General features: G+C 38.9%; 1 protein-coding gene across 3 annotated transcripts in view; it reads right to left on the bottom strand.

The window, feature by feature from the left end:
- Positions 1-27,157, bottom strand: part of LOC136263411 (neogenin-like) — a 48,915-nt gene that overhangs the window by 193 nt on the left and 21,565 nt on the right. The window contains exons 6-8 of one of the 3 annotated variants that reach the window (XM_066057931.1): positions 26,860-27,028; positions 4,673-4,717; positions 3,910-4,624 (exon numbers count right to left, since the gene is read on the bottom strand). In XM_066057931.1, coding sequence (XP_065914003.1) covers positions 4,056-4,624; positions 4,673-4,717; positions 26,860-27,028 — 783 coding nt within the window. In that variant the 3' untranslated portion in view covers positions 3,910-4,055. Of the gene's footprint in view, positions 1-3,909; positions 4,718-26,859; positions 27,029-27,157 lie in introns of those variants that run through there. The other 2 variants (XM_066057926.1, XM_066057938.1) reach the window with 2 other exon arrangements.

Raw genomic sequence — 27,157 nt, 5'->3', positions numbered from 1 at the left:
AAAAAAGCTTGGTATAACCTATATTATACTAACAATCCCTATAAGGCTTTAGTTAATGTGTTAAACATACTGAAACCATATATGTGATAGTATAGTGTGGGCATTGTATCAGATATAAGCTATTCCAAGTATTGTGGTAATTAAACTGAAACCGTACATGCAATAGTATAGTATGCATTATACTAAAGTATAAGATGAGTATAATACAGGGTTTATATTAAGGCTTATTTGTATTCAATAAGCCACTGGAAATACCATCTTATATCCCACCTTTTTCACAGTGATTGTTTTGGTCACATACTGTAACATTAACATCATCACCTCTCCTGATATTTAATGGTATATCTGTAGCATTACCATGATGCCATACATTAGATAAATAAATTACTGCACAGCATACACGGTTTTTGATAATGAAAATCATTGATATGTACTATTTCCCAAATCTCCTTATAAGTACATAGTCACTACGTATTGAATTTCACCATTTTAGACAGGTGTGCCATTAATAGATAAGTGACCAGCATATACCGACTAATTAAAATGCTTGTATGAAATAATTAATACCATACAGAAAGAAGTGTTTCACATGCTCTAAGTGCACTGAAAGATGGCTCACCCTAGCTGAGAGGGGTGCAACATCTTTGCAGGAGAACAGTCTTGGTATGATAAGAGTGATTTCATCACATGACACTCTGTGCTCAAAATCACAAAACTCCAAGACTGCAGTCAGCTTTAGCCAGCTCACACTAAGTGAGCTTCCCAGGGGTCACTATGAGGAAGTGCTGATGGAAATAGTCTTTAAAAAGACTGACCTCCAAGATGCAAAATACCATACAGAATGAAATAATCAATAATACTTAACTTGTCAGAGGTTTACTATCTGTGCAATAATCACAACATTAGTTACATTCTATAATTTGTTAAGAAAAGCCGATGATGAGCAAAATATTGAAATCAAAACTGTGAGCTGTAACTTCAACTCTCATGCATTGAAATGCATTAAATTTATGTAAAGCACCATTGCCAACTTTTGATGGTCATGAGGCTATAATTCAAGAGAGAAAAAAATGTATTGGAGACATATGGGGACATAAATATAAAGCAACATACCACAGCAGTGAATAAACTGTTGCTGCCAGGTAACCTCAAAAGTTATCAGCCACCTAATATTATCTGCATTAGCAAACTAGAATATTTGTGCAGTTTACCCCTGGTAATTTAATTAATAATAAAAAAAACATTATATTTCCAATATAATTTGTATGGGTTGAAGCAATAATAGAGCATTTCCTATAGGCAAATACATTTCAAGCTCTGAGTAACCTTTGAATTCCTTTCCACTCTTTCTCTCACTCACTTTAATCACTGACTCTCTCTCTCTCTCTCTCTCTCTCTCACACACACACACACACACACACACACACACACACACACACACACACACACACACACACACACACACACACACACACACACACACACACACACACACACACACACACACACACACACACACACACACACACACCATGTAACTAACAGAAATTTATTTTGCATTCTATAATCATTTCACAGCAACATCAGTATTTATTCTAGGATTTCTCTTTTAGGGAGGGAATTAGAAATTTTTGGGTGATCTGGTGAAAGTGTGTATGATAGCTAGCCACACTTATCCAACTATTAGACTATATAAAATGGTTGAAATAGTTGCAGTCAAGGCTGTGCCATGAGTGATTTTAGCGATTGGGTGAATCCTAATCCTATGGTTTGTAGAGCTAGGTGCATGAGTGTTATACCATACAGTACGATATTACTGTATAGTAGGCATCACAAAGGTGTGGGTGTGGCCCATGAAAAAAACATCTAAAAATCAGCCTTACTTTTTAAACCAGGCGCATGCCCACAGCTGGCCGAAGGCCGGCTGTGGGGCGTGCGCCTGGTTTACTGTAATTGTTTCCGTAAAAGTGTGTGTGTGTACCTATCTATCTACCTATCTACCTATGTACCTATCTACCTATGTTTGTCCGTACGCACCCACGTGAGCAAAATCGTTTAATATCGGTGAAAGCAGCTTTTACGTAAGAAGTAAAAGTGAAATGAAGTCTGTATTAAACTTCTGCACAGGTGAACTTTGTTCTGAGGTGGTTTCTTTTCGGCGGACTGAAATACGGGTGTGGTGACTTTCCTCAGACTACCTTCCCCTTGAGGTTTTCAGGCATTTAGCAACTGAAAAACAACGGTGCAGGCCTCGTACACTGCCAGGAATAGCCTATCGCTTCGAGTTGAAAGGGGGCGTATCCCTTACGTACGCGAACGAAAATGAAGAGCAGCTTTGAGGCTTTGTCGAGAGAATTTGTGGGGAAAAACACGTTAGTCACACTATAAAACAGTTTAGAAGATAGTTTTGTGCGTAATATGTTGGTAAAAGCGGTTTATTTAACAAACGCCTCCTTAGCAGTGCATAGCAACGTAATTGAATGAATTACGAATATTTCATGAATTACGAGAAATAGCTAATTATATTATTGCACAACCCAAACTACCATATTGTAAAGTAGTAATACATAGTTGGTTAATTCATAGTAGTATATACTGTCTATAGTTATTCCAGATGAGTTAGCTAGCTGCATGGCGCCTGGTTATTAGAAGTAGCACAACATCAACTTGTTCCCGATGACAATGTTGAGGAGGCAGTATTGGTTAGGTACAACTAAGCCCAAATAAGCCTTCAGATCGACCCGAAATGGTTACAAGTTGTTATTTACAAAAAAAAAAAAAATTAATGGAATTGATTGTGTGAATAACTGACTGAATGATGTCTTCAGACAAGCATAACTCAACAACAGCCAAAACTACAGGCTTGATTTTTTCACTGTTCAATATCGCTTCAGATGGACATGTGCCTTTTGGCATACTACAGTACACACAATGCATTCTTCATGGACTTCCAGTATCCTCCTTTCATCTTTGCTGACAGCAAAAGGTGTTGATTTGGTGGTAGCGCATGATGGCTTCCCTTTGCAATGAAAATAGTCTGTATTTTTCATAGTGGCTACTTTGATTGCAGAGGTGCTTTTCAAACAGTTCTTGATTCGTAATGCTGTGTAACGGGTTGAACATAGCTGACAACAAAGCGTAATGGATACTTCACTTTTCAGTAGCTGAAATGTGTGGTGCCATTTCTTCTTTTGATGTGGTATGCATTGGTTCACCAGTAATAATTTCATTTTACAAAAAAACAAGTTAACAAACAACTACAATGCCACAAGGCCCTATAGCTAGCAAACTAAAATATGGGTGGACACCTATTTGCATGAGATTGAACATTAGGGTACTTTTTGTTTCATTGTAAGTGTTACAGTATAAAAATCACCTTTGATACTATACATGTCTTTTATACAGCTCTGCCAATGAAAGATCTCACAACAGTGTGATGAACATCTAGCTCTAACAATGTAGCTGCACATACTGTAGTTTAACTTCTTGGTCACCACACTAATCATGCAGAAACTTGTACACATGTAGTTGTGAATGTTCCAGTTACATAATTGACATCATTCAATTTCAATTATTGCATACGTATCTATATACTTTCTCTCACATACACACATGCACGTGCGTGCACACATGCACTTATGTACACACACGCACGCACGCACACATGCACGCACGCGCACACACACACATGCACACACACACACATACACACACACACACGCACACACACACACACACACACACACACATGCACACGCACACACACACATGTACAGTATATATAAACTGCTCAGTAAGTACAGTGGTGTATACAGCTGTCTCTGACAATCAGAACAGTTCTTGTGCAGTCTTGCTGATTTAGTAGGTCAGAACTCATGAACTCATGTATTGAATTAAATATTGCTTACTGACTACTATTGTGGTTGATAAATTTGTGCGGATCTACCAACATACCATATCACAACAATAAATCACAAAGTTCAGTTAATGTACATAATACAACTTCTACATTGTTCTTTTACATATACTTTAACTAATGGATACAGTAACAGTCATTATTCCTTCAATTTATATGAAGAGGTGCTTACATAAGCAGGATTATCTTGTAACTTGACTTGGTCATTTATTACACCACAATAAGCAGGATTATCTTGTAACTTGACTTGATCATTTATTACACAACAATAAGCAGGATTATTTTGTAACACAACCTGTTCTTTAGGATCAGAATAAGCAGGATTATTCTGCATGGTGGGGTTGGCATTGGAGGTATTCATGGGAATGACTTGTTCATCATCCGTTTCAGTAATGATTTGTTCATCATCCGTTTCAGTGTAAAGTGGTTCTGGTTTGTTTGGTATAGATGTTTGTACTGTTCTCTCACCAATAGTACTGTAATATACTCCCTCTGGTTTAGTGGATCCATTTCTGTTTCTCTTCCACACCACAATTACAATTACAAGAATGATGATAATAACAGTTGTAACAAAAACAATTGCCAATAGTACACCTAGTATTAACCCAGCGTTGAAACTAGAGGAACTAGAACTGCTGATGGGAGTTGTAGGAGTTGAGGATGAAGTTGGAGTAGCAAATATAGTGACAGTTGTACTTGCTATAGCAGCTGTACCATAAATAGTAGTAACAGTGATAATAGTGGATGTAGCAATACCTGTGATAGTGGTGGGTGTAGGAATAGCAGTGGTAGTATTGGAAGCTACAATGCAGTTCAACACAGCATATAATTTCATTGTCATGATGGAAGAGAATGCACTGACATACATTACAAACATAAGGACATGATTGGGGTTGGAAATGTGATCAGTTACATTATCAAATCTGTAAAGCTTGTTACTTTTAATTAAATCTCCATACAAAGTAGACAGTTGTTAAAAGTGTTTGAAGATACATATAATCTAATCCAAAACAGCCAAACTGTAAAAAAAGAGTGCGGCCCTCAGAAAGGCTATGGTGAAAAAAGATGTGAAATCCAAGGTGGCGGCCAAGAAATGGCTGTGATGGTAAGTTAATGGTAAAAATTTTAATAACAACAATTCAGGTGAATTTGGTGCCGCTTGGTCTTGGCACAAAATTCACCTGAATTATCGTTATTAAAATTTTTACCATTAACCTACCATCACAGCCATTTCTTGGCTGCCACCTTGGATTTCACATCTTTTTTCACCATAGCCTTTCTGAGGGCCACACTCTTTTTTTACAGCTTGGCTGTTTTGGATTAGACTTCACTTCTTTTTTGTATTTGTAAACCCCAAAGCTGGCCATACCTATAGCTGGCTTTAGGGATTTTTAACCTATCATTTTTTTCTTTACCACAGGAAGAAGAAAATATGAAGCAGGGTGATTGCTTCGTAGCTGAACTCTCTACAAGGTGATCCTTCTAGCTGATCTCTCTACTGGATGACTTGTTTGTAGCTGAACTCTCTATTAGGTACCTTCTTCTAGCTGATCTGACTACAGGGTGACTTGTTTGTAGCTGAACTTCCTACAGAATAACTTGCAATGTAATATAATTCTATAATGGAGTAAATTATAAACGTAGCTGAATGCTCTATTAGGGTGACTGTTCTATTAGAGTATCTCGATCTCGCATATGCTACTCACTCACTCACTCACTCACTCACTCACTCACTCACTCACTCGCTCGCTCGCTCGCTCACTCACTCACTCACTCACTCACCACAGTTGCAAGCCAAGAGGCCAAACAAAGCAGTGCACGGCCACCATTTTACACTATAATAACAAACTCACTAGTGGAATATGCCTTTTGGGGTTCCAATAACTGTGGGTTCTCTGTGCCTTGTTGTTTCTTTTATCTTCAATCCAGTTGCTTGTCTTCTTCTTCATCCAACAAAACCACACCAAGGCATTAATTTTCCATATCAACACTTTCTTTCAGCAGCATATTTAGAGGCCACAGAATTATTTCAGAGCTGGATTTCAGAAGCACTTCAGTCTTGGTGCTACTATAAGAGGTATACTAGCTAGTTATATGCAACTTCATGATTGGGATCCCATTCATGATAGGTTCACGACCACGCCCATCAAATAAAGGTAAAGGTGGAATGATGGCGATAGAGTGTGGAGACCACATCTCTTAACAATCTAGTTATTTACTTAACAGTAAACAAGATGACCTCACCCCTTATTGGTGTAGCTAGCTGCACACCCCTTTGTTGACTCAGGATACTCTAATAGAACAGTCACCCTAAAACTACAGTCAAGTATGATATTTTAATAGAACAGTCACAAGTTACACTGTAACTAGCTGTGACACTAAACAAATTAGTATTTTAAAATTGTTAATTTAAAAATGAAGTAAGGATCTATGCAGTGAAACAAAAGATGAATGATGGTATTACAGCATAGCTGGGTGGGAAAGCCCCTACTTTGGAACATTAACTATAATTTTGTTCAGTGCCAAAGTAGGGACGTTCACTCCAATCCATGCTGTAATACCATCATTCATCTCTTGTTTCACTACTTTTTATTACATAGATCCCTACTTTGTTTTTAAATTAACAGTTTTTAAAATGCTAGTTTCTGTGCACATATCCTGAGAACAACTCCCTAGATTATCTGACCTATGATTATCTGAATAGTTGTTTATCCAAATTATGACTGTTCTAAATTGATCTCTGTTTATATGACTATTATATTAGAGTTTTTATCTAAGATGGGCATTCTAATAGAGTAATTGAGTAAGACTCTGTATATAAACGAATTGGTCAAACTTTTTGATTACCTGAACATGTTTTGGTACCAAGGGGATTGGATAATCAAGGTAGCACTGTATGTGATTCATCTGAGATTACGTACACTATAATATACGTAAAGCTATGTAGTAGATTGTGCAAAAGAACATCTAAGACATTAGTATTGTATGCTTTAAGAAATTTGTTTTGTAATCTCCATAAAAATAGTGTGCTTGCATATAGGGATGGGCGGTTATGAAGATTATGTAGATGATTATTGAGATCTAGAATTATTGCGATTATCCCGATTATTTCACACTATAACATATTCATGACATAAGTGTTACATTATACAGTCACACTACAATGCATACAGTTACCACAAAGCTTGCTTACAAAGTTGAACTTATATATCTTTCATGTTGTTGGTTAAAAACACTAGTTTGCTTACATTTTCTGTCAACAAATGATTTTATAAATTGTTTGAAACGTGGCCCACACTACTGAATATCCTCTCTTATGGTACACTAGTATCGCATATACACAAGTTTTTTTTTTTTTTGCCTAGTAAACTAGGTTCAGGAATTGTCCATTCTCTGATCTCCACCATGCTAAAGGATCAGCATCCGCATTAAGTAATGGGTACTCCAGGTAATAGCTAATTTCGTTTTCAATTTTCTGTAGTGGTGTCAAAGTTGCTGCTGTAGGTATGTTCTCCTCAAGATAATCAATAACATGCTGATAACAGCTGCTAACCCTTTCATTCATTTTGTAGGAGGTGGATCTGGTTCATCAGAAGAGATAGCTACTTCACCAGAGAAGACTTTTGCTAAGACTGACTGATAGTACTGTAAGGATTCTTCCTTTATACATTCCATGGTATTTTCTTTACCAAGCAGATGTTGATCTTTGAATCTGGGATCCAAAAATGTGGCAATGTTCAAAACTTGGACAAAATCAGGATCAGTTTATCAGTTCTCTAGATCCTTCCAAATTGCTGTTTTAACTTGAGTGGATGGTGTAGTAGCCTTGGTTTCATCTATTTGTAATTCTCTTTTCAATTGTTTCAAAACAGGATGGATTGCTGATGCAGTTATTTGCTTTTCACAAGCCAAAGTATCTGTAAGGTAGGAAAGGGGTTTTAGAATATCAAACACGGTTTCTAAAACAGACAACTCATTGTCATTAATCATTCTGTGTAAATTTTTTCGATCTTCTGCAAGGACAACACTTAAAGCCTGCTGTTGCTCTAGTATACGGGCAATCATCTCAAAAGTTGATCCCCATGAGTTACCACATTGCCCATAATTTTGTGTTCTGGAAGACCAAGTAGTTGCTGTTTTTCTCTCAAGTCTCTTGCCTCCTTCTAACTCTGGTGAAACAGTTCAACTAATGGATAGCTAAGTCAAGATTGTGGGCAAAGCAGCTGATATGTATTGTATCCAACCTGTGAAATGCTGCAACAATGTTTGAACCGTTGTCAGTTGTGGTTGCAATGAGATGACAAAAGCTAAGATTCCAGTTGTCTAATGTATCTGTGATGGTACAGGCTATATTTTCACCTGTATGGTCTTCGTATACAACTGAAGTATCAAGAGAAAATGATTTTAAAATCCATTCTGAATTGATGAAGTGCAATGTTACTGTTATGTATGGCTGGCTTGTAAAATTTGTCCAAAAATCTGTTGTAGCAGAAAAGAACAAGACATTATTGAGACTAGCTGACACAAGATTTTCATTGACTTGAGAATATAGCTGGGGAATTTCATAGTCGGTGAAATGGTACCTTGATGGCATCTGGTATCGTGGGTTGAGTCTCGACACTAATTGCTTGAATCCAAGTTTTTCTACTGTTGAAATTGGTACAGAATCTTTAGTAATGTGATAAGCAACAGCACGATTTAGCTCCTTTGCCTGTGGATTGTCTGATGCAAACTTTACTGACCTTGCAATTGTTCCTGTTTGAGTAAGTTGGTTGCTGCTACATGGCTCTGCTTCGACACTCTTGGGTTTGCTTGGAGGTGCCAATTCAGAATAATATATGAGAGGGTGGTGCTTGCACAAGTGCTGAAATAAGTTTGTGGTGTTGCTCCTTTCTCTTGAAAGCCGCTTTCACATGTCCTACATATTGGTTTATACTTTTCTCTATCAATAATCCTCCTGTCTTCTGTTGCCATTATCCCAAAATTTTTCCACACCTTCCTCTTTGTGTTAGACTTCTTCACTAAGTAAACACCGAACATGTGTTCCGCCATATTGATACACAATAAACCCCACATGTAATTGTTACATAATTGCGATAATCGACTAATCCAATAATAGTCTAATCACAGAATGCTCCAATTGAATAATCGTGACATTGATATCTAATCCAAAACAGCCAAGCTGTAAAAAAAGTGTGCGGCCCTTAAAATGGCTATGGTGAAAAAAGATGTGAAATCCAAGGTGGCGGCCAAGAAATGGCTGTGATGGTAGGTTAATGGTAAAAATTTTAATAACAACAATTCAGGTAAATTTTGGTGCCACTTGGTCAATTGGCACAAAATTCACCTGAATTGTCGTTATTAAAATTTTTACCATTAACATACCATCACAGCTATTTCTTGGCCGCCACTTTGGATTTCACATCTTTTTTCACCATAGCCATTTTAAGGGCCGCACACTTTTTTTACAGCTTGGCTGTTTTGGATTAGATTTCACTTCTTTTTGTATTTGTATACCCTTGGGACTTTTTTAACCTATCTTTTTTTTCTTTACCACAGGAAGAAGAAAAGATGAAGCAGATGTACCTTAAATATTTCTGATTTTATCAGTAAATGTACAAATTATATATATAATACATATATTTATTACAGAACTGTCCATGGTGGTTTCTGTGTAACTGAACACTCTTCAAGGCAACTTCTTCTAGCTGATTCTCTACAGGGTGATTTGTTTGTAGCTAAACTATCTACAAGGTAACTTCTTCTAGCTGTTCTCTCTACAGGGTGATTTATTTTTTAGCTGGATTCTGTACAGGTGATTTTTTTGCTGCTGAGCTCTTTACAGAATGGTTTCTTTGTAGCTGAACTCTCTACAAGGTAACTTCTTCTAACTGATCTCTCTACAGGGAGATTTGTTTGTAGCTGAACTCTCTACAGGTGATTTGTTTGCAGCTGAACTATCTAGATGATGGTTTCTTTGTAGCTGAACTCTCTACAAAATAATTTCTTCTAGCTGAACTCTCTACATGGTGGTTTCTTTGTAGCTGAACTCTCTACAAGATAAGTTCTTCTAACTGATCTTTCTACAGGGAAATTTGTTTGCGGCAGAATTTTCTACAGGGTGATTTCTTTGCAGCTGAACTCTATACATGGTGGTTTCTTTTTACTGTAGCTGAACTCTCTACAAGGTAATTTCTTCTAGCTGATCTCTCTACCGGGTGATTTGTTTGTAGCTGAATTCTATACAGGTGATTTGTTTGCAGCTGAGCTGTTTACAGAATGGTTTCTTTGTAGCTGAACTCTCTACAAGGTAACTTCTTCTAACTGAACTCTCTACAGGGAGATTTGTTTGCAGCTGAGCTCTCTTCATGATGGTTTCTTTGTAGCTGAACTCTCTACAAAGTAACTTCTTATAGCTGAACTCCCTACATGGTGGTTTCTTTGTAGCTGAACTCTCTACAAGGTGACTTCTTCTAGCTGATCTTTCTACAGGGTGATTTGCTTGTAGCTGATTTTTCTACAGGGTGATTTGTTTGCATCTGTACTCTCTATATGGTGGTTTCTTTGTAGCTGAACTCTCTACAAGGTGACTTCTTCTAGCTGATCTCTCTACAGGGTGATTTGTTTGTAGCTAAACTCTCTTCATGATGGTTTCTTTGTAGCTGAACTCTCTACAAGGTAACTTCTTCTAGCTGATCTCTCTACAGGGTGATTTGTTTGTAGCTGAATTCTGTACAGGTTATTTGTTTGCAGCTGAGCTGTTTACAGAATGGTTTCTTTGTAGCTGAACTCTCTACAAGGTAACTTCTTCTAACTAAACTCTCTACAGGGAGATTTGTTTACAGCTGAGCTCTCTTCATGATGGTTTCTTTGTAGCTGAACTCTCTACAAAGTAACTTCTTCTAGCTGAACTCCCTACATGGTGGTTTCTTTGTAGCTGAACTCTCTACAAGGTGACTTCTTCTAGCTGATCTTTCTACAGGGTGATTTGCTTGTAGCTGATTTTTCTACAGGGTGATTTGTTTGCATCTGTACTCTCTATATGGTGGTTTCTTTGTAGCTGAACTCTCTACAAGGTGACGTCTTCTAGCTGATCTCTCTACAGGGTGATTTGTTTGTAGCTGAACTCTCTTCATGATGGTTTCTTTGTAGCTGAACTCTCTACAAGGTAACTTCTTCTAACTGAACTCTCTACAGGGAGATTTGTTTGCAGCTGAACTCTCTTCATGATGGTTTCTTTGTAGCTGAACTCTCTACAAGATAACTTCTTCTAGCTGATCTCTCTACAGGGTGATTTGTTTGTAGCTGAATTCTGTACAGGTCATTTGTTTGCAGCTGAGCTGTTTACAGAATGGTTTCTTTGTAGCTGAACTCTCTACAAGGTAACTTCTTCTAACTAAACTCTCTACAGGGAGATTTGTTTGCAGCTGAACTCTCTTCATGATGGTTTCTTTGTAGCTGAACTCTCTACAAGGTAACTTCTTCTAGCTGAACTCCCTACATGGTGGTTTCTTTGTAGCTGAACTCTCTACAAGGTGACTTCTTCTAGCTGATCTTTCTACAGGGTGATTTGTTTGTAGCTGAATTCTGTACAGGTGATTTGTTTGCAGCTGAGCTCTTTACAGAATGGTTTCTTTGCAGCTGAACTCTCTACAAGGTAGCTTCTTCTAGATGATGTCTCCACAAGGTCACTAGTTTGTAGCTGAACTTTCTACATGGTAGTTTCTTTGTAACTGAACTCTCTACTAGGTAACTTCTAGCTGAGCTGTCTACAGGAAAAATTGGTTTGTAGCTGAACTCTGTACAGGTGATTTGTTTGCAGCTGAACTCTCCACATGATGGTTTCTTTGTAGCTGAACTCTCTACAAGGTAACTTCTTCTAGCTGATCTCTCTACAGGGTGATTTGTTTGTAGCTGAACTATCAACAAGGTAACTTCTTCTAGCTGATTTCTCTACAGGGTGATTTGTTTGTAGCTGAATTCTGTACAGGTGATTTGTTTGCAGCTGAGCTCTTTACAGAATGGTTTCTATGTAGCTGAACTCTTTACAAGGTAACTTCTTCTAGCTGATGTCTCTACAGGGTCACTAGTTTGTAAATGAATTCTCTACATGGTGGTTTCTTTGTAACTGAATTCTCTACGAGGTAACTTCTTCTAGCTGATTTTTCTATAGGGTGATTTGTTTGTAGTGGAATTCTGTAAAGGTGATTTTTTTTCAGCTGAGCTCTTTACAGAATGGTTTCTTTGTAGCTGAACTCTTTACAAGGTAACTTCTTCTAGCTGATGTCTCTACAAGGTCACTAGTTTGTAAACGAATTCTCTACACGGTGGTTACTTTGTAACTGAACTCTCTACAAGGAAACTTCTCCTAGCTGATTTCTCTACACGGAGATTTGTTTTGTAGCTGAACTCTCTACAGGTGATTTGTTTGCAGCTGAACTCTCCACATGATGGTTTCTTTGTAGCTGAACTCTCTACAAGGTAACTTCTTCTAGCTGATCTTTCTATAGGGTGATTTGTTTGTAGCTGAACTATCAACAAGGTAACTTCTTCTAGCTGATTTCTCTACAGGGTGATTTGTTTGTAGCTGAATTCTGTACAGGTGATTTGTTTGCAGCTGAGCTCTTTACAGAATGGCTTCTATGTAGCTCAACTCTTTACAAGGTAACTTCTTCTAGCTGATGTCTCTACAGGGTCACTAGTTTGTAAATGAATTCTCTACATGGTGGTTTCTTTGTAACTAAACTCTCTACAAGGAAACTTCTTCTAGCTGATTTCTCTACACGGAGATTTGTTTGTAGCAGCTGAACTCTCTACATGATGGTTTCTTTGTAGCTGAACTCTCTACAAGGTAACTTCTTCTAGCTGATCTCTCTACAGGGCGATTTGTTTGTAGCTGAACTCTCTACATTGTGGTTTCTTTGTAGCTGAACTCTACAAGGTGATTTCTTCTAGCTGAATTATCTCTTTCTATAGTTGCATGAATTCCCTACAAGGTAACTTCTTCTAGCTGATCTCTCTACAGGGTGACTTGTTTGTACCTGATCTCTATACAGGTTACTTGTTTCTAGCTGATCTCTTGAATTCTCTTCAGGTGAATTCTCTATTAGGATGACTGCTCTATTAGGATGACTGCTCTATTAGAGTATCTAGATCTCGCACTTGCTACACCAAGTTGGATTTCGTGTTATAACTCCGTGGCTTTAAGTCTGATTCTTCTACACCATTGAAGAGCCTTTCTAAGATGATAACTCCATCTGTACAGCAATTTTCAAAGCATTACCCCTAGCTGTTTACCTGGTAGGCGTGGCAAGCAGTCGTTTTTATTAGCTAATCTCGATTGCATAATTGTTACACACTGTTGGTTTTTTTGTTGTATCTTCCTGGTTTTTACCTCCATTTCTTTCAAACCACAAAAGGTTTGAGGTTCAATAGTTAACCTATTCACCCACCGATTTTCAGCTTCTTCCCATATGCGGTTTACCCTGTAGGCGTGACAACATATTTGTGTTATTTTTTGTGAATAATCGCTCATAACTCTTTGCCTGTTTATCGTATTCCAGCCAAAGTTGGTACAGAGATGCGCCTTTATACCCCCTTCTGTGTGCCAAATTTCAAGGCGATCGGATATGGCGTTCGCGTTTTATAGCAGTTTTTGTAAGTGTGCGAAAAGAGGGAGAAAAATAATAAGAAAAAAAAAAGGCAAAAAACCAAGCCAATTTTTGAAGTCGCATATCTCGGGAACGCTTGAAGCGATTTCGCTTAAATTTGGAATGTGGAGTGCTGAAAGTGGAGGGAGTGTCCACAGCAAAAATTGTCTTGTTTCATCAAGGCAGCACAGAGCTACGGAGGTGCAAAAATTGCGTTTTCTTTCTTCCTGTCAATATACTCACGGGTGTTACGTGCCGGCTTCTTGGGCCGCACGACACACTACCGTGTGTCTTGATATCATGGTTTAATCACCAAACTGGTTAACCTCCCATCCCTACTTGCATATGGCTTTCTGATATCTGACACTGCTTCATACTTTAAGCTACATTTCCAGTACCTTATTTTGTACATATACTCAGCAGCTCTAGTATTTATCTAGAAACAGGTTATTGTCTTCGTCTCCTTGTTTTCTGCTTGATCTCCTTACTGGAATGTTGCACAGAAAAGTACAACATTTTGTATCTCCTTTCATTTAGTAGCCTAATAGTTTCCTAATAGTATTTGCTTTAATCTATTTGTTTTATATGTACCTGTAGCTGCTTATAAGCTCTCCAATTTAAGTAATGGGAAACATGCAGAGGATTCCACTCATGTCTCTTGACTTGTTTGTACAACTTTCATCTGAATTCCGGCATCCAGTACAGTGAACCTTCAATTATCCAACCTTCATCTATCCATATCCTTAGTAAGTATTTGACTGTTCTATTAGAGTATTTTGAGTACAGTGTACATTTTATTAGTCTTTCGACTGAGCTCTGTATATGTGACCAGATTTTAGAAAACCGATCCAAATCGCACATCTGACAAAATCAAACTAACACCACCAGTGGATAGCTACACTATCGTACTAGTAGTTTTGACACTCACTGCCACTCAAACTACTCGAGGCTGGTTTCAACAGACGTCTTTTCTGGGGTGTGTGTAGAGCTCGAATGGTAGTTTTAGGCCTTTTGAAGGACCTGGTTTGGCAAGAATTAGTGGTTTTACTGCTGGACAGCCTGACAAGGTTGGCCAGACATTTCTTCTGCGGATTTTGCTACATATCAGCCACTAAGCAGCCAGAACAGCCCTGTAATCTCGTCTCTGGACTCCAATCACTGTTTGCCTCCATTTTGAGGTCTAACCCTTTCCCACCCCGCCACCCTCCACCCCTTTGTGAGTACTTGTGATACTACTTACTTGCCCAACAGCTCAGATTATTTATATTATTTGGTGGGACACTCTACAAGCAGCTACAAGTACTAGATGTGGTCTGAAAGGTAACAGATTGATGCATATTTAGTGTAAATTTTATACGTGTGCTTGCTATCCTTGGAGTGTTATGCTGGCTTGAATTCTTTAAAACCATTTATCTCGAAACTTCTAATGTGTGATTTGGGTGGTTTTTCCAAAATCCAGTCACATATGTTATTGTAAACAAGAAAATGGTATCTGATAAGGCAAAAATTGTCTGATTTTTCTTCCTGTGTTGTTTATTGCTGTTTAGTTTTATGTTTAAATCATGGAGTCTTTTACCGGAAAAGGGGAGAAAATTTCCCAAAATGGACTGTTGTATCACCTGATAGAGACGACAGTAGAAAGAAGACTAAGGTGTACATTAATTTTGTCTTGTACACTCAGAAGAGATAATTGACAGTGGATGTGGAAGAGCATGATGCAATTTACTGTGAGGGAGTTTGTGATACCTTATTTACAGCAGACTTGTCTAAACAGTAGTTAAATTACCTAAACAATAGTTGAATTACCTGTACTAATTGCCAATGCTGAAATGATATAGGCTAGAGACAAGGAATTAAACCATTGATTTTATATAGCTCCAAATTCTAGTAAGGATTCTATACTTCAGTTACAACAGTCTTTGAATAACTTTGACGACTTCGGCCACCATAACCCTTGCTGATGATTTCATCACTCCGAATTACTTGGGAAAATGTTAAACCTGTGGCTCCTAAACGAAAGTTACAGTACAGCTCACGGGTAACGTCGCATGTACATGCATGACGCGCGTGATGTGCGCTCCAGTAACCCGTGTGGATGCAGCAAGGCTACAGTAATGCTCCATGATAGCTAACTTTACTCGAGAGCGTCACGCAAGACCAGATATCATGTCTCACCTATGGTCTTGGGAGGCAGAACCGGCTCAGTTCTACCAGCTGTAAAGTCTCCTATTGCAATGCCTGTGTTGTAGCTACCGAATACTTGGTAACCTACTCAACTCTGTCACGGACTACAGTCAGTACTGTAGCTAGCAGTAGCTACCGTAAACCTACACCCTGTAGGTGGATTAGTCGCCAAGTAATGCCCAGTTAGTGCATTTTTCTAATTCCTTTTTTCTTTAGATAGTTAAAGGAATGGTCAAAGTTTCAACTCTAGAAGCCAAGAAATTTCGAAGTTACTGTGCTACAAAGTGCTAACAGCAAAAAATCGATTTGTACAGTGACAATAAACTACAGGTGTTTAATAAAATAATCATAACATACGGATGCAATCATCTACCAAGATGAAACTTGCACCATGGAATTTTCCATGAACAAGCAAATCCATTGCTGGGTAAGTTGTGTCTTCCAAGCCTTTCCTATGTCCACGGGGGACCGGCGAAGGCGAACAAATGTGAGAAAAAGCGATAGTGAACCGCTCGTCCAACGCAAGGAAGACTAACGGCAACACTGATATTTTCTGTCTCCTTGAGAGTACTGACACCAAACAATGATTTTGGAACTCCTCTTGCTTTTGGGATCACGATGCTACCAAGGTTTTTGGCATTATCACTTTCCTTCATTGTGAAACAAGCGCTTTAGAATTTACAGATTTCTTTTCGTTTTCGTAAATATTCCACCCACTGCGTTCTGCGGGTCCAGCGTGCATTTATTGCATTCTACTGTATAATTAGCTAGTTAGGCTTGCACAAACATAATTATGGGACCGATCACAAATGTTTATGTGATTTAAGTGTTGTATGAAATTACTAAACTCAGTAGTGAGTGTTCTCATGTGTGGCGAGCTTCTCGCGCGGCTAGTGCATATCCACGCGATATTCCACAGGTTTTGTACAGTACATTGCAAAAGAATGATCCCAAGAGAAGATGCGAGCATTACTGCATGTGTATGCTCGCGACGTTACCTGTGAGCTGTACTGTATCTTACGAAAAATACACATTTTGACATCTAGCTGAACTTTCTACAAGATGATCTTTTCGTAGCTGAACTCTCTACTACAGGTAATTTGTTTGCAGCTGAACTCTCTACATGGTGGTTTCATTGTAATGGAACTCTCTACAAGGTGATTTCTTCTAGCTGATCTCTCTACAGGGTGATTTGTTTGTAGCTGAACTCTCCACAAGGTAATTTCTTCTAGCTGATCTCTGTACAGGGTGAATTGTTTGTAGCCAAACTCTCTACAAGGTAACTTCTTCTAGCTGATTTCTCTACAGGGTGATTTGTTTGTAGCTGCACTCTCTACAGGTGATTTGTTTGCAGCTGAACTCTCTACATGATGGTTTTTTTGTAGCTGAACTTTCTACAAGGTAACTTCTTCTATCTGATCCCTCTACAGGGTGATTTGTTTGTAGCTGAACTCTCTACATGGTGGTTTCTTTGTAGCTGAACTCTCTACAAGGTGACTTCTTCTAGCTGAACTATGTAGTTGAACCATAGATTTTCGGTTGAACTCCCCACAAGGTAACTTCTTCTAGCTAATCTCTCTACAGGGTGAATTGTTTGTAGCTGAGCTCTCTATAGGGCGATTTGTTTGTAGCTGATCTCTATACAGGTTACTTGTTTCTAGCTGATGTCTTTAATTCTTTTCAGGGTGACTGCTCTATTAGGATGACTGCTCTATTAGAGTATCTCGATCTCGCACTTGCTACACCAAGTTGGATTTCGTGTTGTAACTCCGTGGCTTTAAGTCTGATTCTTCTACATCATTGAAGAGCCTTTTTAAGATAATTACTCCATTTGTACAGCGAATTTCAAAGTATTACCCTAAGGGTTTTTTTTAAGCTAATCTCGATTGCATAATTGTTACACATTGTTGGTTTTTCATTGTATCTTCCTGGTTTTTAGCTCGATTTCTTTCAAACCGCAAAAGGTTTGAGGTTCATCAGTTAATCTATTCACCCACCAATTTTCAGCTTCTTCCCAAAATCGGTTTACCCTGTAGGCGTGACACCAACATATTGCTGCTATTTTTTGTGAACAATCGCTAATCACTCTTAGCCTGTTTATCATATTCTACCCTAAATTGGTACAGAGATGTACCTTTAGATCCCTCTTCTGTGTGCAAAACTTCAAGGTAATCTGATATGGCGTTCGAATTTTATAGCATTTTTGTAAGTGTGCGAAAAGAGGAAGAAAAAACACAAAGAAACTAAGCCAATTTTTGAAGTCACATATCTCGGGAACGCTTTGATCGATTCCGCTCAAATTTGGAATGTAGAGTACTGAAGTTGGAGGGTATGTCCACAGCAAAAATCGTCTTGTTTCATCAAGGCAGCACAGAGGTACGAAAATTAATTTTGGTCTTCAGGTCAATATACTCATGGGTGTTGCGCGCCGACTTCTTGGGCCGCATAACACACTACCGTGTGTGTCTTGATATGTATATTATATAATCCAACAACTGAATGTGTTACAATATAATACTCTCAAGAGCAGCTTGACGTATTATATTGAAATACGTCAAGCGATTAGCCCATAGAATTACTATTACACTTTTTTGTCAACGTCCCTTGACAAAAATCTGTAATACTAATTTGATTGGTTAAAATAGTGTGGTGTGTTCCTATTAGAAGTAAATGTCTGACTTGACATCTGGCGTTACCATAGTAATACATGCTCCATGGCATAGCAACAATATGGTTGCTTAGCAACAGTTGCTAGGTGTAGCATATGGATATCATGGGACAGACACTTGTATATAATATTGTAGCAGTGTATGCATGTATGTATATATTGTATGGTGTGCTTTGGTTGGAATATTATTATTGCTCACGTGATCAACCACGCCGTATGCCACATGGTGTCAGAATGATGAACCTACAGCCTCCAACTCCCTTTTCGTTTGGAAAGAGTGAAGAATGGCCAAAATGGAAGCGTCACTTCGAGCAGTACCGCGAGGCATCCAGGTTAGCTGAGAAAGGAGAACAATGCCAAGTCAGCACTCTCTTGTACTGCTTAGGAGAGGAATTGGAGGAAGTGCTGGACACTACCCACATATCAGGAGATGACTAGGAAGAAGTACGAGAAGGTTATAGATGAATTTGACAAATATTTTAAAGTAAAGAAAAATGTGATCTATGAGCGCACCAGATTTAATCAGCGTAGCCAGCTTCTGGATGAGTCAGCAGATCATTTCATCACAGAAATACACAGATTAGCAGATAACTGTAAGTTTGCTGATATGAAAGACCAGCTAATCTGTGACTGCCTCGTTGTGGGAATCCGAGATTGTGCATTATCAGAACGCCTACACTTAGAAGCAGATCTAACTCTCGACAAAGCAAAGAAGCTTATCCGTCAGAGAGAAGTAGTGAGAGTACAACAAGATTTTTTACATAAATCCCAGGTCAAAGATGACACCTCTCTGGATGCAGTGAGGCAGAAGACCAATGTGAGAAGGAAATTGCCAGCCATACCCCACACTTCCGCTAAACCACCACCGAGCAACTGTCATAGATGTGGTAGTGGAGTACACCCTAGACACCTATGCCCAGCAAAGGAGGCAACCTGCTACAGATGTAACAGACGGGGCCATTATAGCTCACAATGCCTGTCCAACACAGTTGCAGTTATATTAGCCACACCCCAACAACCCCACGCAGAATCAGAGATCAGGTTCCTGGATACAGTTGAGAGCATTCAAGGCAACATTTGGGAAGTCAAAGTGATGATCGGAGACAAGGTGGTATTATTTAAAGTTGACACTGGAGCTGAGGTCACCGTAATATCAGAAGGAACATGGAAGAGCTTAAGTTTGACAGAGCCCTTACAGCAACCAAACACATTTCTCTGTGGACCAGATCACAACCGACTAACAGTTCTGGGTAAGATATTACTAACTCTTACACTAAATGAAGTATGCTGCAAACAACCAGTTTATGTTGTAAAGAACATTACTAAAAACTTGTTAGGATTCCCAGCTATAAAAGCACTGAGTTTGTTGTCACATGTAGAATCAGTTGATAAAAATATTGTTTCACAGTATCCATCACTGTTCACAGCAGGGCCGGAGGAGGGAAAATTGAGTTGGTCAGGCCATTGACTATAATGTTGAAATTGCTACTATATACATGCCAATGAGAGAGGAGCTGTTGCACAGTGTGCGAAGCACACTCTGCGAAGTGCGAAGCATTACCATTCTAGGGGGGTCTGGGGGCATTCCCCCCACAGGAAATTTTTGAAAATTAGACACTCAGATATGCAATTTTACTGATATTTCACTGCTAGCTAGCTATATAAATATGCTCAAGCCTATCTGTTGTTCTGCAGACTTTCTGTACTATCTATAATAATTGTAGACCTGACATACAGGGGACACAGCATGAAACTTGCTGTATGGTTCATTTACTTATAGCTAGCTAGCAATTAGAAGTTCAAGGGGGTCTGCGGGTGCAAACCCCAGGAGCTGCAGAATTTTTACAATTTAAAGGCTTGAAAATGCCTTAAAATTTAAAATTGATGTTAAATTTTAAAGTAAACTAGCTAGCAACTTGCAGCTTTCCCCCCAAATTTCACAGGGAACCCATGCAGCATGGCCCCCTTTAGCTAGGATACAAGTACTATACAGTGAATTCACACAGCTACAATAAAAAGCTACACAGCTACAAAAATACAGTATACTATATACTATACTGGTTTGTATGAAGTGAACGGATCATCACATAAATATACTGGTGGACAGTCATGAGACCAATCAGTATTCGAAAATGGCGCGATGTGGGTGAGACTGAGATTTTGCTCAGTATCTCGACAGGACGACTGGGTAGTTGAAGAGGAGTGATTTCTACTCAACATCTCATCCAGATGGCCACCATGTAATGTATGGTACCGGTGTACAGCTTCTTGATGCAGAATGAGTCATCTGGTTTGTCACTGCCAGCCCTTCCGCGCCCAGTAAAAGAAGCCAAGAGAGACAAGCCAAGGAATGCTAATGATTATTTTATGAAGATTGAATTGTGATATAAGTGTGCTGGTTTAGAATCAAAGAAGGCACCTGCCTTACACGTGATAAATGCCAACTGTCAGCACACGTACGCGTGATACTGTACGTAGAACCCACAATCATTTCTGTACAAAACGATACGAATGCTATGCTGTACTGTAAGGTAATTGGAGGTACTATACATGTAGTTCTGTGCTTTAGTTAGGCTGAGAAACTAGGTAACTACTCGTGTCATGCATTTTCAATAACATCTGTAAAATATACATAGCCACATGTAGATGTGATCGTCCAAAGATTGCATGAGAGTAATATAGCTCGAGCTGGTCAACTAGTTGGTTCAACTCCAGATTATTGGTCCAGCTCAGGCCTGACCAACCGGACCATCTCCTTCGGCCTTGTCACAGGTCTGGGTACATTTGCACAAGAGTATAGGATTCAACTAAAAGCGAACGCACAGCCATTTGCTCTATGCACACCCAGGAACATACCTCTAGCCCTTAGGCCAAAAGTTCCTTTAGAATTAGGACAAATGGAGGGCTTAGGAGTAATATCTCGTGTTAATGAGCCCATACCTTGGTGTGCAGCTATGGTGGTTGTGCCAAAGCCATCGGGAGCAGTTCGTATATGTGTAGACATGAAGCCCCTGAATGAGAATGTCCTGTGAGAGGTACATCCAATGCCAAAAGTAGATACTACATTGGCACAGTTTACTGGTAAAACTATCTTTAGCAAACTCGATGCAAACAGTGGGTTTTGGCAAATCCCACTGGCCAAGGAATCCAGATTGCTTACAACCTTTATTACACCATATGGCTGGTTCTGCTTTAATAAACTGCCATTTGGAATATCAAACACACCAGACGTTTTTCAGCGCCACATGAATGACATTTTATGTGGCCTTCCTGGGGTGTTATGCCACGTAGATGACATTCTAGTGTTTGGGTCCACCCCTAGTGAGCATGATGATAGACTTAGGGCAGTGCTTGAACAAATTAAAGGTGCAGGGATTACATTAAATGCAGAGAAATTCCAGTTCTCTCAAACCCGAATCACCTTTATTGGCCATGTCATTGACCACCATGGTATTTCACCAGACCCACGAAAGACATCAGCTATCTCGGCAATGAAACCACCATCTTCAGTGACAGAACTTCGAAAGTCTATGGGTATGGTTAACCAAATGGGCAAGTTCTCCCCAAACATTGCCCAAATTTCCAAACCACTAAGGGAACTGTTAAGTACCAAGAATGCCTGGATATGGGGAGCTGCACAAGAAGATTCTTTTAACAAGCTTAAAGAAGAAATCTCGTCACACAGGGTACTGGGACTTTATGACCCACCAGCAACTACCAAAATTAGTGCAGATGCCTCCACTTATGGCCTAGGAGCCGTTCTTCTTCAGAAGCAACTTGACCAGTGGCGCCCAATTGCTTTCAGTTCACGTGCACTGAGTAAGACAGAACTTCGATATGCCCAAATCGAAAAGGAGGCTCTTGCTCTGACATGGGCCTTGGAGAAGTTTTCCAAGTACACCCTTGGCAAAATCATCATGTTGGAAACTGATCACAAGCCTCTTGTACCACTCTTAGGACAGAAGAGCTTGGATTTGCTACCTCCCAGAGTGTTACAGTTTAGGCTGCGCCTTATGCAATTTCAGTACACAATTCAGCATGTGCCTTATACACTGCAGACACCCTGTCTAGAGCACCACTAAGGGAATCCTGTGATGCAACTTCTATTAGCTCCAGAGAAACAGAGCAGTTTGTCCAAGCCATAAGAACAGTGCTCCCAGCCAGTGCAGACCATTTAGAGATTTATGCAAAGAAACAGGCAAATGATAGAATCTGCTCGAATAGAATCTGCTCGAAACTGGTTGAATTTTGTACATCTGGGTGGCCATCCAGAAATCAACTTATCAGAGAGCTTAAAGAATACTGGAGATACCGAGGTTGTCTTACATTCAGAAAAAACCTACTGCTGTATCAAACATGAATTGTGGTACCCTCAGAGATGAGACAAGAAACTCTTGACAAAATTCATCATGGTCATCAAGGTATACAGCATTGCAAATTACGAATTGCTTCCTCGGTCTGGTGGCCAGGAGTTTCTACAGCCATAGAACATTTTCTACAGTCCTGCCCAACTTGTCAAAATTTGACAGTTTTACCCAGAGAGCCATTAATGACAACACCCTTGCCAAATTACCCATGGGAGCGAATAGCTGCAGATCTCTTTGAACTAAAAGGCTCTCACTACTTGCTGGTAGCAGACTATTACTCAAGATTTGTAGAGGTGCAAAAACTAACAACTACAACATCCTCCAACATTGTGACACAACTGAAAACCATTTTTGCCAGATTTGAGATTCCTACTACCACGGTCACAGACAATGGACCCCAATTCGACTCCCATGAAATGAAGGAATTTGCTCAAGCTTATGAATTTCAACATACCATGACAAGTCCTTATTTTCCTCAGTCTAACGGATTTGTAGAAAGAATGATTAAAATGGTAAAAAAGTTGTTGGAGCACTCAGTTAACCCTTACAAGTCTATCCTCAGCTATAGAGCAACACCTTTACCCTGGTGTGGGCTTAGCCCAGCTGAGCTGCTGATGGGGAGGAGGATAAGAACAGATATTCCTCAAGTAAAAGACAACTTAATCCCCAAGTGGGAGCATATTCAGAACTTCAGACAATTAGATGAAAAATATAAGCAATCACAAAAGGATAACTATGATAGACACCACATGGTTAGAACACTTCCCATGTTACCTGACAAACAGACTGTGTGGGTTGAAACCAGAGGGAATCAGGTTCCTAGGCAAGTAGTGCAAGCAGCTAGCACACCTTGCTCATATGTAGTTCAAACACCATCTGGTGAGTAGGCCTGAGCCTATTATGCTCAAAATTTTACCTATTATTCTTTCCAGAATTTCCCAAAAAAATCTCCTATTATTCTTTTTGTCATTCTTGTATCCAGCCTATTATTCCATAATTATTCTCAGTCTGTGGCTAGCTATTTGCTTAGTTATCAAAATGCTGCTATAAGTAGTTTTTCCGAATTATTAATAGCGATATATGAAGCATTCCACCTTACACAGCATTTTTCTATCCATAATCATTACAGCAGACTTAGAATAGCTATCTTCAGTAATGATTCAAGTGTATTTAATTATTAGTGTATTATAATAATATGCTGTAACTACTGTATAGTTACTAAGTTAGGTAGATAATAATGTTCAAAGACTTGAAGAAGATACACTGGTATAAGATGTACAAGTTTCAGAATTGCAGATAATTATGTAGTTAAATCCCTGATGCTGGCTGTAGATCGTTAACATGAAACTATCTGACTGCTCTATTAGAGTATCTGAGCGTTCTATTAGAGTGTATCGATCTTTTAGAGGCTTTTCAGCTCCTTTCAGCCAGCACTCCTGTCAGCTTTATATCATTTGTAGAAGCTTAACTCTTTCTTCTAGGTAATCAAGAAGAGACACGCCCCCTAATTCCACCGATTATTCCCGAGGTCGTCCAAGTACTCTAAAATTATGCCTGTAACCACCCTATTATTCTGGAATTATTCTCACAAAATTGGTGACCTATTATTCTCAAGATTATGCCAGCATAATAGGCGCAGGCTTACTGGTGAGCTACAAAGAAATAGAGCACATCTACGAGTTCAAACTGATCCTCAACTTCCAGTGGATATTCCTACCACAGAAAGTGAACTTCCTCAACCTCCAACTAGTTACTCAGGGTCAGTAACTCGCTCACAAACTGGAACAGTCCTCCATCCCCCTGAACATTTACGATATTGAGTGAAGACTTAAAAGGGGGAGATGTAGCATATGGATATCATGGGACAGACACTTGTATATAATATTGTAGTAGTGTACGCATGTATGTATATATTGTATGGTGTGCTTTGGTTGGAATATTATTATTGTTCACGTGATCAACCACACCGTACGCCATAGGCAACCGTTGCTAAGGTGAATTGCATTTTGAGACCATAGCAATGGTTGCTAGGCTACAGTTGCTAAGTGTGATTGGACTATTACAGTTGTTATTTTTGAATTTCTGTTGCCTAGCAACAGTTGCTATGATTGTCGGATTAATTTGCAATAGGACGGATGGCTTGGTATTCGGGATTAATAGTTCTCGCATTGTAAACAGGAAGGAAATAGTGCTCAGCTTTGCATCGCACTATTTTACTCCTTCCTGTTTACAATGCTCGCACTACTAATCCTGAATACCACAGCCATCCATCCTATTACATATAATAATTTGTACATTTACTGATAAAATTTCAATATTTAAAGTATTTAACATCTGCTTCATCTTTTCTTCTTCTTGTGGTAAAGAAAAAAAAGATAGGTTAAAAAAAGCCCCACCGACTTTGGAGTATACAAATATAAAAAGAAGTGAAATATAACCCAAAACAGCCAAGCTGTATAAAAAGAGTGCGGCCCTCAAAAAGGTTATGGTGAAAAAAGATGTGAAATCCAAGGTGGCAGCCAAGAAATGGCTGTGATGGTAGGTTAATGGTAAAAATTTTAATAACAACAATTCAGGTGAATTTTGTGCCAAGACCAAGCAGTACCAAAATTCACCTGAATTGTTGTTATTAAAATTTTTACCATTAACCTACCATCACAGCCATTTCTTGGCCACCACTTTGGATTTCACATCTTTTTTCACCATAGCCTTTTTGAGGGCTGCACTCTTTTTTTACAGCTTGGCTATTTTGGGTTAGATTTCACTTCTTTTTGTATTTGTATATCATCTACACAACAGTCATGTTATGAATCACCTTAATTACTTCATTATTCTATCACCATATCAGCATGGACTTAGAAAGAATAATTCTTGCCAAATCTAGCTAATAGGCTTTATTAAGGACCTCCATCAATTTCTTGAGATATCGCTATAATATTTCTTGACTGCTAAAGCTTTTCATAAAATTTATCACCAACAATTGCTATTCAAACTATCTACTTATGGAGTACAAGGTAAAGTTTACAACTGGATCAAAAATTGGTAACAAATTAAACCAGAATGGAAATATTCGAATACCGTTTCTGGTATTTGAATATTCATTTCAAAGGAAATATATAACATCAGTGTTTAGACTACAACAAGTTTGATACTGAAATTTGATTGGCTGAAAATGTGGTCTCTAAATCTCGTAGAGCCACGCTCATGTCCAATAGAGACCACGCTCTGAGGCGATACAAAACACGATAAATTACGCACCTGTAACATTGGCAATGCATGGGCGTTTAAATAGCTAGTAACAGCCGTACTGAATTAGAGGGAGGTGTAATGGGCTTGTTTGTACTAATCAACACTACATTACTTGCTTACAGGCAGCTGTCGAGGAACAACAACAGCAACAATGAGTTGTAGTCCAGTCGCTGAGTCCAGTACTTTGATACATAGCACGCGCCTGTAACATTGGCAACGCATGGGCATTTAAACGGGTAGCAACAGCCACGCTGAGGTCCCGCCATGTAGGGAGGTGTAGAGGGCTTGTTTCTAGTACTTAACCATACATTTCTCGTTTACAAGCAGCTGTCAACTCAAGGTACAATAACGAGTTGTACTCTAAATAAGTTAGACGTCAAGAACCACTGGGTTTTACGGGATTTAGAAAACCCTCAGGCCCTTAGTAACACCCTCGCTGCGCTTGGGCGCTACAACCCAGGGCCTTCGAGTTTTCTAAATCCTGTAGAGCCCTGGTTCTTGACATCTAACTATTATGTAGAGTACATGGAAATTCTTGATCCTACATAAGCATATCTATGACATAAGTGATCAAATCATATTGTTTCTGAATCGTATTAAACAGACATCTTGTACAACAGGATTATTGATATCTCATGCATACCAATGCTGAAAGACAATATTCAAATACAGTATTTGGTAGCTCTGAGTAAAGAATATTTGAATACTAAAAACCACTATTCGTTTGAACCCTAATTAGAATACAGTAAATTGTTATATTTTTCTAAACTGGTATTGCAATTTAACAATTTTTACTGCATATTTAGAGTAATTCATTCTACTTACTGATTGAGAAGACTTCAGTATCTGAATCTGGTCCTTGTCCATATATGTTGTATGCTCTCACACGCACCAAATAGTCACCGGACTCAAGCATGCACACTACATAGACAGTAGTTCCAGCTGTCACATTGTACGACATCATGCTGTTATCAGTTTGGTTAATAATTGTGATCTGTGGAAGATTATTAACACGTCATGCTACTATACTGTACGTCGGATGTACTTTATGTACACTGTAATTGTTAATGTACGTAGTAACCGCTCGCTCACACATACATATGCACACATTCAAACCTACAAT

The sequence above is a fragment of the Dysidea avara genome, chromosome 1 (assembly GCF_963678975.1).
Source record: "Dysidea avara chromosome 1, odDysAvar1.4, whole genome shotgun sequence".
Lineage (NCBI taxonomy): Eukaryota > Metazoa > Porifera > Demospongiae > Dictyoceratida > Dysideidae > Dysidea > Dysidea avara.
This window is presented reverse-complemented; position numbering and strand designations above follow the sequence as displayed.